At 39.6% G+C, this 13,497-nt stretch overlaps 1 protein-coding gene across 1 annotated transcript; it reads right to left on the reverse strand.

Moving 5' to 3' along the window:
• Positions 1-534: 534 nt before the first annotated feature.
• Positions 535-12,133, reverse strand: MAL2 (mal, T cell differentiation protein 2). The gene is made up of 4 exons (XM_025207812.1): positions 12,045-12,133; positions 10,180-10,350; positions 4,638-4,793; positions 535-2,769 (listed from the first exon to the last, which is right to left on the reverse strand). The coding sequence occupies exons 1-4, from the start codon at positions 12,066-12,068 to the stop codon at positions 2,698-2,700; spliced, it is 423 nt and encodes a 140-aa protein (XP_025063597.1). The 5' UTR covers positions 12,069-12,133; the 3' UTR covers positions 535-2,697.
• Positions 12,134-13,497: the final 1,364 nt, after the last annotated feature.

A 13,497-nucleotide genomic window follows, 5' to 3' on the forward strand; every position in this document is an offset into this window, starting at 1 on the left:
CCTTCCTCAGAGTCAACCTAAATATATTTCAAGATGGAGTGGAAGAGAAGAACTGTGCTCTATTCTTGGGTAGAAAAAAATCACAGTCATTTAATGGCATCAGCCTAACATCGCTTCCAGCTCTGATCTTTGCCTGCCTTTGAGTTTTAGGATGCTATATTAGATTAGCTCTCTCATTGTACTAAGTGTACTCATTGTAGAGAGAAATTAGCTCTCTACAAGCCAGCCATTTCTCTGGCATTTGAGCCCCCTCCCATAATGTATTAAGGGACCTAACTAGCATTTGTAAAGTGGTTCTTTCCCTTTATGGCCATATGTGAAGTCTACTGTCCTCTCTGCTTTTGCACTCTATATTCTACCACTTATTGTGTGGTTACAAATAATTTTGCACAAGTACCTTCTAAAGCAATCTCAGCATTCATTTAGTAAATTGAGCACTGGTTTAGTTGAAGGTCTAGAATATTTCCTCTCTCTTGTCTTAGGCCTGACTTTTCAATAGGAAAAACTAGTTTAATAACCAGATTACCGCAAATACACTGTATGAAATCACTTTAATGCTGCTCAGTGAAAGTCACTGTTATACTCTGGGGAGCCAACCCCTTTCATCCATACATTCTAGTATAAGTTTTATTTTACAATACAAAGTATAGGAACTTGTTTTTACCATATGGTACTAGACAAAACTTTTAGTTGCATCCAAATTTATATTACAAACTTAGGAAATTTAGGCAGAGTAGAAAGATCTAAGAAGACAAGAATTCCAGAGAATAAAATGTACCAAATTGATTTATTACAAGAATTCAGGAAGGGCTTGAATGGCTTGGGGTCTTAAAGGCTGCCATTCACGTATAGTTAACTGGTATGAATTTGGCTCAGGTTAATTGTGACTGAAAACTTACTGTTTATGATGCTTCAGAAAAGGATCTCTGAAGAGAGCCTATGTAGCAAAAACTATCTTCACAACTGGCAACCTTGTTGGCATGCTGAGACTGAGTAGACAAGAAAGCAGTCTCCTCTCCCTGACTAGAGGTGGTCTCTGCAGATATTTAAGACATGTTGGCAAGCTATAGGGAAATTAGTTACTATTCTGGGAACAATGAAGTATCTTCAGTTTTCACTTTTGGCACTTTTCACAAGCACTAAAGCTCCTAAAGATTCTTTCAGAAATACCTCATTATCTGCCAAATGGGCCTAGTGTTGGGGCGGGGAGTAAAATTATGTAAAAAACCTTTGCCAAGTTAATTTTAATGCATTTATAAATATTTCATTTCACTACATAACTGGGCTATCACAACTTGATTAAAACATCATTCCTAGTAGATCCTTAAGTTAGGACCTGTCTCTCTAAAGACTCCCTTGCAACAGCAGCCAGCAACCTTTAACAAACTGCAGGCTGGACCAACCTGGCTTTGGTTCTCAACCTGCCCCACACCACTCAAGCTGCAGCACAACTCTCCACCAGTAAGAAGCTGTGCCCACACCACGGCCAGGAGGAAGTGGGAGGCTACAGGAAGTGGTAGTGGCTGACGTGCAGCTTCCAGCTGCCCAGCCCTAGCACAACTCCTCGCTGCCAGGCACAGGCCAAGATCCATGGGCCAGATCCAGCCCGCAGGCCAAATGTTACTGATTCCTGCTTTACAACACTGGATGCAACAAGTAAAGCATTGTAAGAATTGAGGTCAGACAATAATCAACATGTGTTAATACTCCATTCAAATCATTTGATTCACATAATTAACAAATGCAGCACTATAAAGTTAAAACTGTACCCCCAACAAGGTGAAACAGTGCAAATACCTCTATTTAAACAAGAACATTCCACATATACAAATATATACAGCACAAGTGCACTGTTTGCTTTGCAGTATAAATAGGTTTGATGAAACTAAATCTGTGACGATACTACTGACCAACAGTATCAAACAATACGTATTTACTAAGGAATACAATAATACTAAAAGATCAGATTATCACTATCTGATACGGCTGTGCAGTGTATTATAAGATTGTCCTGGATGGGTATTTAAAACTTTTAAGCCAAATATTAGTGAAAAATGTTAATGTCACAAAAGTCAGTTTAGATTCTGATCCTTCCAGTTATTTAGTAATCAACCACAGGCTCTACAAGTTGTACCTTTTAGCTGCCTGTACATTGGTTCAGTTTGTTTCCTTCCTCTTAACTGACTAGCACCAAAACTCAATTGTCTGCTAATGATGCGGCTATCTCTAATCCATGTAATACTATACAGAGGTTGTGTCTACAGTTCATTAATTTGCTTTAGGTAATGCGCATTAAATTTAGTACCTCCACTGTGAGGTACTAGAGAAAGGCACATTAGCCTATTTTAATGCGCATTAGCTAAAGAGCACAGGTTTTCTGTGATGCTTTAATGTGCATTACAATAGGCTAATCTGCATTAAAGCACACGTGTAGATGCACCCAGAGAGAAAAAATAATGCTTCTAATTTAATACACAATAAAAATAAAATAAAAAGGGAATAAATGATAACTAATTCTCAATTAAAGTAATTATCCTGGAATTGGGTTATTTGCATTTTGGTGCTGTAAAATAATGTTATGCCAAAAAGTCTTTTAGGAATTCCATTATAGTTTGACAGACATGTAGAACTTAATTTGATCTTCCGCACAATTACACGAACCAAACAGGAACACTGTGCCATTAACCTCCTCGAGTGCTATAGTTTCCATCTCCTTAAAGCAAGGGCTGTGCTGCAACCGTAACAAATAGTCGTCGCAAAGGCAAAAATCTACAGAAGAAGAAAAAATGAGTTGCTCATGAGAAAACTATTACTGCAGCATTCTTCTTTTGTTCCATACTCTGAACACTTATTACTACACAGAGACTTTGGGATTTCCATAATTAGCCATAAAGTAAGGGAGGGTGATTTATGAACTCCTGCCCATTGAAAACCCCTACACTCCTGTTGTTCTGAAACTTGTTGGCTTCAAATGAAATTTTGCGGCCCTCTGTAATATGGAATAAGTCTCTCCCTCTGGTCCTGGCAAAACCCTGCTTTAAATACACGTTTACACCATTCATAAGTTTCCCCTTTTCAAAGGTGAATATAGTAATTGAGCTGTTGTTTTTATTAGTATATTTTTAGGTTTAATTTCAAATGAATGAGTCTGCAGAAGCAAACAAACAAAGGGGAGGCTTATCTTTAAAACTACTGTATTAGCAATTTTGCTATCCTCTTAAGGAAATGGAGGGAAAATTTCATGGGTATGGGGGCATAGGGTTCTGCTATTGGAACAAGTTGCAGAGGAATGTCATAAAACTTCTGCACTTGGACTCTTTAAATTGAGGCTAGGTATCTTTCTGAAAGAGGTGCTTTAACAAAGCTACCTTGCCTGCCTGGTTGAGATTCATGGTCTATACCAGGAGTTGTCTTGAAAGCAGGTGTTCAGCAGCCTGAGTTCAGGGTTTTCTTGGTTAATGGTAGCAAAAATTATCACTTATTCCATCTTAACATCAATTTAGTTAAGACATTTTTTAAGATTAATTTGGAAGTTAGACCTTCTCAGTTGTACCTTGTTGCTGGACCCAAGAAAGAAAGCTATAAGAAAAAGGCTTCACTTCCTACATCCCAGCCTGTCTGTGAGGACCCTCAAGACTGGAGCATATTTCCCATAGCCCAATGTGGAGCTTAATGAGACTCCCCACCATGCTGCTATGGACCAGCAAGACTGGGAAATAGAAAATGAGGGAAAGCAAAACTTTCTGTGCATTCAAGTGATACATCTGCACATTACAGCAGGGATTTGGGTCCTGCACTGGATTTCAATGAGGCTAAGATAAAACTCGGGGAGCATCTTCTTGGTATAAAGTGTGGTTACTTGAGCTACCGTCTCTATCCCTGTATCATACTGGAAAAGCTAGAATCAGATACAACTGGGAGGCTTTCTGGATTTTGAAATTCACAACTCTGCCTAGTTCCAATGGAGTCTGGTAATTCAAACTGAAAGCTTATCTTCTATCCTACGCTTTCAGAGAGGATGGACTGAATGCTGGAACAGTTTGCTCTGTTCAAAATAGGAGGATATTTCTTACCACCCAAATAGGATGAGTAGCTTTTTTCACTGTATTTTAATGTTGTGGGCAGGCACTTAAAGTTTTTAGTGACTTTAAATAAATGTACATAACCCCATGCTCTGAACATGCTTCCAGAAGGTGCAAAAATTAGACCACTATCTCAGTGTGCTAAACCTATTGAAACAGGCCTATAGAAAAGGCAGTATTGATTTGAGGAAAAGGGAGGGGGGGGGAGGATACTTGAGCCTTCAACCTTGATCCTAGTAACTGGTATCCCTTTCATAATGTCTCTGGATCTAAAATCATAAAACACCGCCACCATGCCCCCCACCCCCATTCCCCTTCCTCCCTTCCCGTCCCTGCTGGCTTTTCTCAGGGCCCAGCAGCTCTGTGTGCCCCCACATCCAGCCCTGACCCCGATTCTCATCCAATCGAGGGGAAACAGGCTGGTGCTCTGCTGCGCCATCTCCTGTCTGAACGTTTTTGGAGCACTCTGATTGTTTCAGTCAGCCAAACAGAGTGCAAATAAAGCGTTATGGACAGACAGACAAACTAAAGCTTTTATAATATTAGAATACTCACAGAGGCAGCTATGCTTATGTTATATTCATGATCATCTAAAAGCTTTTCCTGGGTAGAGTTGAATCTACGTGGGAAATTATGTAGAGATGTTGTTGCTGCTTGTAATAAAAAGGCTCCAAAGTAAAAGACAAAAGTAGCTCCATGGAAAAGGAAATCCTGAAAAGAAAGTAATGAAATTAGTCTGCTGTAACTGACCTAATTTATTTAACTTCAGGGGGGGAAAAAGTGAAATACTCAGATAAATTAAATAAAATTATTCTGAGATTAACTATGACTAACACAAGGAATGGTAGGTAATATATTGATTTTCCTAGTGCTAAAAAATTGCATCGCAACATATAATTCATTTGTGTATTAAATTCCTGAAAAGGGATTTAGGCAGAACTTAGGTCCCTATGTGCAAAATTGCAATCCTTAAAACCCCTGCTCAGCTCCTACTTCAATGTCATCAGCACCAAAGATTCTGACAAAATGTTGCCAGGTACTTAAAATTCTCTTTCTGTGTATAGCCAAAAATGTCTCCATTTTGACATGGCTGAGAGGCTTGGTGCTTAGCTCATGCCTATGTGCAGTCTAGACACAGGTGTTCTTCTCCTTTGTCTCCCTGATGAGTCAGGCTTTTTCAGAGTATCCCTACCAATCAAATGGGTTCTGCACCAAATGCAGTGGTGGCTGCCCCCTTTTTTTGCAATGTGACTGAAGGTGCTGCCATCCTCTCCTACTTCCTTCTGTTCAACGTTGTTGGGACATTCATCCAGGATATAGGAAACTCCTGTACAATTCCTTCCTCTGCTTGAGGAGATTCGTACCCTCATCTACCACTTTTTGGGTTGCTCATCAGACTACAAGTCTAAAGGACATTTATGCATATCAACAGGAGACTCATGTAAAATACATGAGCATCCTTCTAGCAGGGAGATAAATCCAGGACTTCTTCCCAGGTAAATGACCTAACCACTAGGTTACAGTGTTGTGCTCTCTCTTGTGTTCTCTCAATGGCCCAATGAATCTTTATTTTTCTACACTGCTGAACAGGTTCAAAAGGAGGGAGAGCGTGCCCCACCCAGAAAACCCTACAGCCGGGTAGCTGAAGCACACCTTTAAGAGGTAGAAGATATGGATTTGAATCTCTTGCAGAGGGGAGAATTAAATGCTGATCTCTTGTATCTTGGGTAACTGCTCAAGCTGTCTTTTAGTGCACCTCTCACACATGCACACTTGAAAGAAAGAGCATAGCTATCCTCTTCTGAATGAGGGCTCCAAGCTCTGAAATTTGAGTAGCGATACGTGCTTAAAGCCTGGAGGAGGAGGAGGACACTTTAGATATACCCCTGATATGCTCTGCTAATGGCTAGCCCTTAGCAACTCACAGCTGTTCAGGGAAGAGATTGATTCTTCCCATGATTTGAATAAGGGGCTTAGGCATATAATTAAGGATTCCAGATGCAAACATGCAAGTCTGCCTCGAAGTGGCCAAGTCTCTCCTTAGATTTATGTTGACAGCCTGGAATTCCAGGTACAGCGTTTAAAAAAAATTTTAAAAGTTTCAGTAACGTTTATGTAATATATTTGTCCCTTTGGTAATTTGTAGCCTACTAAATTCACACTAGCATGAATATCTTTCAGGGGATCTGCGTAAACACCTTATAATGTCATTAGAAACAAAACAGTTTTCATTGCTACATTTGCTATGTTTCATGATTTAATATACAACTGTATATATATGTATGCTGTTTGTATGGAGGTGGTAACCAAGTGAAATAGTACCGCTAGGGGACTAATGAATTCATTATTTCTTTCCAACTTGATAGCAAGGGACCATAACTTTCTCTAAGCATGAACACATGAAGTAAATCAACACAGTTTGATATTGATTGTACTACCTCTGTAAAATCAAGTTAATGTCCTGCATTGTCCTAGTTAGGGAAATGTTTTCTACATAGATTTTTTTTTCCCCAAGCTGAGTTTTATTTCATTTAATTGTTTAATTAAACAAGTCTGCTTTGCAATGTAGATTGTTTATCAGCCAGTGATTCCATATCTGACTGAGGCTAAATCTGAGTAAAATCACACAACAGTCAGCTTCAACAAGCTACAACAAAGGTAGATGCTACAGTTTCCTTTTCCACTTGGGCCAGGAAGCAGCATTCTAACAATGTGATCATTTGAGACTCTGTCATGGAAGCTGCTCTTTCCATATTCTTAGTTTGAGTCACTGAATTTGATTGCGAGTCCATAAGCCCCAGTTCTGCCAAGATGGCTGTAGTAAGAATGAACCAGGGAGTTACTATCACTTGAAGTATTGCTTGGGAGTGGTCAGGCTTTATGTAAACGCAAAAATATGTTATCCTAGATCTGGCCGCAGGGTCATGTAAGATGCTGTACAGATTTGCAGCCAGTTAAGGAGTTCTATTCTTGCACTGAGCTGCCCACCTAGCATATAACTGTCTTGCTCAATTGTATTGGCTATTCTTTTAATAGTTTAGCTCATGAAAGAGCACATACAGCTCAGTGAGGAATACCATGCTGGCTGTGTATACAGGAGAGGCATGTTCAGGAAACAAACTTTCTTGTTTCCTCCACTGAACTGCCAAACACTTTAATTTCCTGGCAACAGTTACAGTGCAGTTAGGTATCAAAAGCAGCATTTGTATGGCCATAACTTCTGTGATCAAAAAATGACAAATCTTTATGTGCTTTAAATAATGTAGATTGGTACCTGCTTTTCCACTGCTTTTATAATCCTTTAAACTTCATGGAGAGGGTGTGCATGTGCGTGCAGTTTGTATATAAAGGATAGTTCACACCTTTACACCAGTGAAAACCTACATGTATAAAGCAGTATAAACTTGGCACACTGCTTGGCACAGTTCGGAGCTATACACCTCCACAACATCCGCATTTTTCTGACTCAGGATAAGTAGTATCTCTATGAATAGTTTCAGAGGAGATGCCAAAGGAATAAAGTACTGCTCAGTGAAAGGTTGGCAGAGCATGGCCCCTCAAATTCTACAGATTTGCATCTGGGATAGTGGAATTTCCAAGGTTTTAAATAAGCTCAAACCTTTTTTTTTATTTTTTAAGTAAAACTTGGCTTTTTTATTTCTTACAGCTATTAATACTATATAACAATACATCTGTACTTCTGTTTTTCTGGAGTTACTTGTCAAACTGCCAGAGTTAATCATTCTGAATTATGTTGCATATATTATTTTCTGAAGCAGTAAATCTGCTTGTCACAAGCTGTGTAGAAATAAAAAGAAATACAATTTTCTGTTTTTCTTCTAACATAAAAGCAAATTCACTATTTCTACAGTTGCATGTCTTTACTTATCTGTAGAAATTGCCATTTGCAATAACATTTAGCAGTGTTTGTGTCACGGTATCTTGTTTGGAAAATTCATATCCAGTGTGCTACAGAACATAAGGTGATCTTAAGATGGTATGCCAAACTGTAGCATAATTTATTTTTTGGTGATTAATAAAGTAAGCTGGATTATAGCCAGCATACTTGAGGTAAAATGTTCAGTCCCCTTTATACGAGCAGTTATGAGTCATTTTTAACAAAATCACAGACAAATATCATAGGCCTGCTATAATGCCCTCTTATACCAGAGGGGTCACAATTCCTGACTATTAAACAATGAGGGCCTGGACAGTGACTTACCAATAAGTGATGGAGAAAATGTTAGGGTAGTAACTGGCTCGAATAGAGCAAATAATTATCTCCGAATGGGAGTAAGCAGATGACACTTGTTTACACTAAAGTAAATCTGGTTCTCCCGGTGTACAGTGTCATCTGTCCAAGATCTGTTGTTACAAGATGAATATCTGTATAGTATTTTGGATATGTAAAGAAAGCACTATGCCCCCAACCAGCAAGGCTAGAAAGTATGTGCATAATTTTAAACTGAATAATTCTACTGAAACCAGCTATACCTCTCATTTACTTAAATTATGCAAAGTCTTAAGAGCTTTGTTGAATCCTAATCTATGCGTGAACACCACCAAACAACCCTCAGTTTACAATTTCCTCAATACTTGACCGGCAATCCTTGGATTGTGATTCACATTTTGGGAATGAAACATAAAAGCAGATGCAATTAGTAGACTCTTACATAATCTGTGCTTTAGCTCTACTGAAGAGTTGAAGTTATAATCTTCTGTACGTGTACTTGTAGTGAAACATTGCTGCTATAAAGCCAATATTTCTTTGAAGAGAATCCAAATTTATTGCTGCTAATGGATATAACCCTTCAAAGACCCGGCTTAAGATGTTCTATGAACTTTGGATTTAAAATACTTGCAAATCAAGGGACTCTCCACCTAATGACTTAGATATTATGGGATACACAAGAATGGATTAAAAAAATATATCTAAGCATACAAATCTTCTTAAGCATAACATGCTTGCCAACAGAAAAATGGGCTATGGAGAAGGAAGATTGTTAAATAAAGATGTTGAACAGTCAGACACATCAGCACTTCAATGACGCAATAATTTTTTTAGGAACTTTTGTTCTTTTTGCATCTTCTCTTTCTCTTGTTCCTCACTTAAAACTTTGCAATATTATAAAACACAATGATGTAACAGTGTATGTTTCACCTGTAGGCAATTGGAAACTTCCTATTCGGCTTGTTATATACAGCCTGTTACAACCTATTACTTTTTAAAGCTACAAACACCACAGGAGTACATATATTAAAAATTATGGAAGACATACTTATCAGTTTGCCCATACTCAAAGATATGCACATAATCAAAATAAAATGGAGCAGGTTATAGCTTTCCTTTTTTCATATGAAGGTACAGGCTGAAGGCTGGTTAGACATATAAAGCTTTATTGTAATCTTGCTTTCTAACTGAAGGTTGAGCATTGCATGTGAAGATACATAACCAATGTAGGCTTTGGCATTTAGAAAGGTCAGACTTCAGTTTTACTGAAGAACTGAGCCATATCACACGGAGCCACTCTGGCCATTGGAGGCCTAGGAGTCCGGAATGGCAGTAGACAGTCCTAAGCATCTACTTCAAGATAAACTGGAGTCTCTTATAAGGACAGAGAACTAGAAGGATGTTCCTGGGTCACTGATTCCTACCCCTTGCTACTACAAACAGCCACATCATAGAATGCTGTTAATATACATAGCAAGTGCCACCTTTGTATTACATAAAACTTTTGCCTTACTAGTCCTATAGGAAGGCTGTTCTGAAAGTTCATAGTTCTTTTAATTTCCAACCTAAACCCAGTTCATACGCAATTATCCTTATGGTAATGTTCACCTTCAGCTTCATCTCCTTCCCTAGTCGCTTATGGAACATAATCATAGCACCTCTTAGCCTTTGCTTTTCTATATTTAAACAAGCATGTTTTTCCATCTCTTGTAAGATAGCTGCTCCATTCTGCTGATCAGCTTGCAACTTTTCCAGTTTGACTCACTCCACTGACTCTGGTAGGCCTCAAATTAGGAAGATCGACTGTCTCTTTTGTAACAGTTTCCATATTCTTAAGGGAAAAAAAAAAGAGTAAAAAAATCTTACCATCTGGTTCCAGTCAACAGCAATTCTGTGTGTGTAGCTGAAGAGGAACACACATAGAAAGAGGATGGACAGGAAACAAGCAGTCACAGACACAAACATCACCCATCCCTGCAGTAGCGGCAGAGGAACCCTGGTGGCAGCTACCAAAATCCACACTAGCGCTCCAAATAGCTGTGGGGGAAGAACACAACAAAGGTTGAACTAAATGTTCTCCAGCCTTTCTTGACTGAGACCTAACAGCTCAGCTCAAATGGAAAAAAATCCTTGTGGACGTAACTTCAGGAATTTGGGCAATTTAGAAAATTTTACCTTTTCAAGCTGAACGGCTCAAAATGACCTAGACATTGAGGAGATAGTCTCAGTAGGCACATCTACACATACACTTTAAATGTGCAGTAGCCTATTTTACTGTATTAAAAAGTGTCATGTAAAAAACCATGCGATTACACTAATGCACAGCAAAATAGGCTACTGTGCATCAAGCATCACTTAAATACTGCACATTAAGGCAGACTAATATGCCTTTGTTTCGTACCTCACACTGGAGGTACTAAATTTGATGCACATCAGGAACAGTACACATGTAGATGCACCCACTGAAAGTGAACGGGACCTAAGCGTTTAAATGGCTCTTGAAAATAGAAGCTTCTAAGTCGCTGAAGTATTTTTTGCCCAAAGTCTTATTTTGAAGGGAATAAAGGGACTATTAAAAACACTGTTAGAAAGCATTTATGCTGGAGGAAGGAATCAAAAGGTTTGTTGACACCAGCGTGTGCGCCAAGGGCACAAGTAGGATTGAATCTAAATTTTATGCCATGCAGCCATAGGCAGTTATAGTAATGAAATAAAAATAGATCCTGGTTTTGTTTTGTTTTGATTTTTAACTGAGTTTATTCTTATTTTCGTTTAGGCACATGACATTTGGACAAAAGGATAAAAGGCAATAAATGAAAAGTAAAATATTTTAAGGTTAGAAAAGCGATGGCGGACTGGATCTGGAAGGCTAAGTAAAAGGAAGAGATAGGCTAAGTTCTTTGCACTTAAGCTTATGTAACAAAGAGCAGAATTTAGCCCTCCCAAATGTCATTGTAGCATACTGATTGATCACAATGAATATGTCTTCAACTATAACAAAAGATACCCATTAAAATCACCATTGCCACTGGAAAGTGTTCCTATGTCTTTAGATCAACACGGCTACAACCTATATCCTCTTTAAGATGGAAAGCTTAATTTAACTTAATAGTTAAGACCTTATTTAAGACAATGGGCAGTAATGACAGTGATCAAATTCAGGCTGAGTGGCCATTTCCAGTGTATACCTCTCAAGGCATGAAGCTGGAAGCAATTTTCCTTTTTTTTCCAGATAGCAAGAACTTCAATGGAAAGCCTGCTTAGTTTCTTTTTGAATCTGGGCCTGGCTCAATTTCCAGGAACAGGTAAATCATTTGTGGTATTAAAACACAGCATATATGAATCCAATGCATCTGATGTCAAGATGCACTGGCAGCCTGAATTCACAATTCCACAGGTTAGTCTGTCAGCCTTCAAGCTATTTTCAACAGTTTCTTTTCATGATGCATCTGCTGTGAGAAAACCTACTTTCTTCTACAGTAACACAGCACTGGAGTCTCAAATCCTTTCTGCAGAAAACGGGTATTTCATGGGTAATAGCCACACAGTCTTTCCACTGCATCCCACCACTGAGATTGGCATCACGGTTACTAATTTTAGTATCTACTTTGACAATGATTTCCCTGATAATGCACCTGTCCAGTGGAACTAAAGCAAGGCACAGCACTCGCATTACACTGGTTGGCAAAACCATCAAGGAGTTAACTAACTCAGGGTCATTTCTGACTTGCCTGAGAATGGAGGACTGCACACATACAGAAGCCACAGGGTGGAAGTCGGGTGTGTACAGGGCTCCTCTGGTGGTTAGACCAGTCGACTCAAATCTGCAGCTGTAAGTAAGACTCTAGTCTTGTAACCTACATTTCCCCAGGCTCTCATGCTCAATTAGTAATCACAGCTGCGAAGCTGAAAACCCTTCTGCTCCCACTTAATTCTAAGGACCTGACCTGTCCCAGTGAGCTCAGTGAGGACACTTGGGTAAAGTTGGGCATGCAGATAGAAGGCTGAGGAAATGTAAGCACATGTGTGTATTTGTATGTAGAAACATGTATGTGTGTGTATACTTCGTATGCAGAAGGGTGCCTGTACTTTGTATGCAGAAGTGTGTGCACGTGTACCACATAGATAGAAGGGCACGCATACTTTGTATGTAGAAGGGTGCGTGCACTTCATGTGTAGGTGCCTGCATTTTGTATGTAGAAGTGTGTGTGTGTGTGTGTGTGTGTGTACCATATAGGTAGAACAGTGTGTTCTTAGTACAGAAGGGTGCGTGCACTTTGTATGTAGGTGCCTGCAGTTTGTATGTAGAAGTGTGTGCATGTGTACCATATAGGTAGAACAGTGTGTTCTATGTACAGAAGGGTACATGTACTCTGTATGTAGTTGCCTGTACTTTGTATGTAGAAGGGTGTGTGTGTGTGTGTGTGTGTGTGTGTGTGTGTGAGAACCACATAGGTAGAAGGTTGTGCATACTTTGTGTACAGAAGGGTGCGTGCACTCTGCATGTAGGTGTCTGCAGTCTGTAGGTGTGCGTGTGTGTGTCTGTGTGTGAACCACATAGGTTGATGGGCACGCATACTTTGTACACAGAAGGGTGCGTGTACTTTGTATGTAGGTGCCTGTATCTTGTAAGTAGGAGTGTGTGTATGACATAGGTAGAAGGGCATGCATACTTTGTACACAGAAGGGTGCGTGTACTCGGTATGTAGATGTGCGTATTTTGTATGTAGGTGTGCGTGCGTGTGTGTGTGTGTGAACCACATAGGTAGAAGGGCACGCATACATTGTACACAGAAGGGTGTGTGCCCTTTGTATGTAGAAGTGTGTGCATGTGAACTATGTAGGCAGAAGGGTGTGCGTAATTTATACACAGAAGAGTGTGTGTACTTTGTATGTCGGTGCCTGTATTTTGTATGTAGAAGCGTGTGTGTGTACCACATAGGTAGAAGGGTGTGCATACTTTGTGTACAGAAGGGTTTGTGTACTTTGTATGTCGGTGCCTGTATTTTGTATGTAGAAGTGTGCGTGTGTGAACCACGTGGGTAGAAGGGTGCGCATACTTGTACACAGCAGGGTGCGTGCACTCCACATGTAGCTGCCTGCACTCTGTATGTAGGGCATGCGCGCACGCGTGTGTGTGTGTGTGTGTGTGTGTGTGTGAACCACGCAGGTAGAGGGGCGCGT

This window comes from Alligator sinensis, unplaced genomic scaffold (assembly GCF_000455745.1).
Source record: "Alligator sinensis unplaced genomic scaffold, ASM45574v1 scaffold895_3, whole genome shotgun sequence".
Lineage (NCBI taxonomy): Eukaryota > Metazoa > Chordata > Crocodylia > Alligatoridae > Alligator > Alligator sinensis.

What these genes read in the sequence shown, in the direction of transcription:
- MAL2 (XM_025207812.1), bottom strand. Translation starts at nt 12,068, where the DNA reads ATGTGTGCAGTCCTCCATTCTCAG. An exon ending in CTGTTGACTGGAACCAGATG is followed by an intron (nt 4,794 to 10,179) that starts GTAAGATTTTTT and finishes CTTTCTTTTCAG; the next exon opens with GATTTCCTTTTCCATGGAGC. An exon ending in ACATAAGCATAGCTGCCTCT is followed by an intron (nt 2,770 to 4,637) that starts GTGAGTATTCTA and finishes CTTCTTCTGTAG; the next exon opens with ATTTTTGCCTTTGCGACGAC.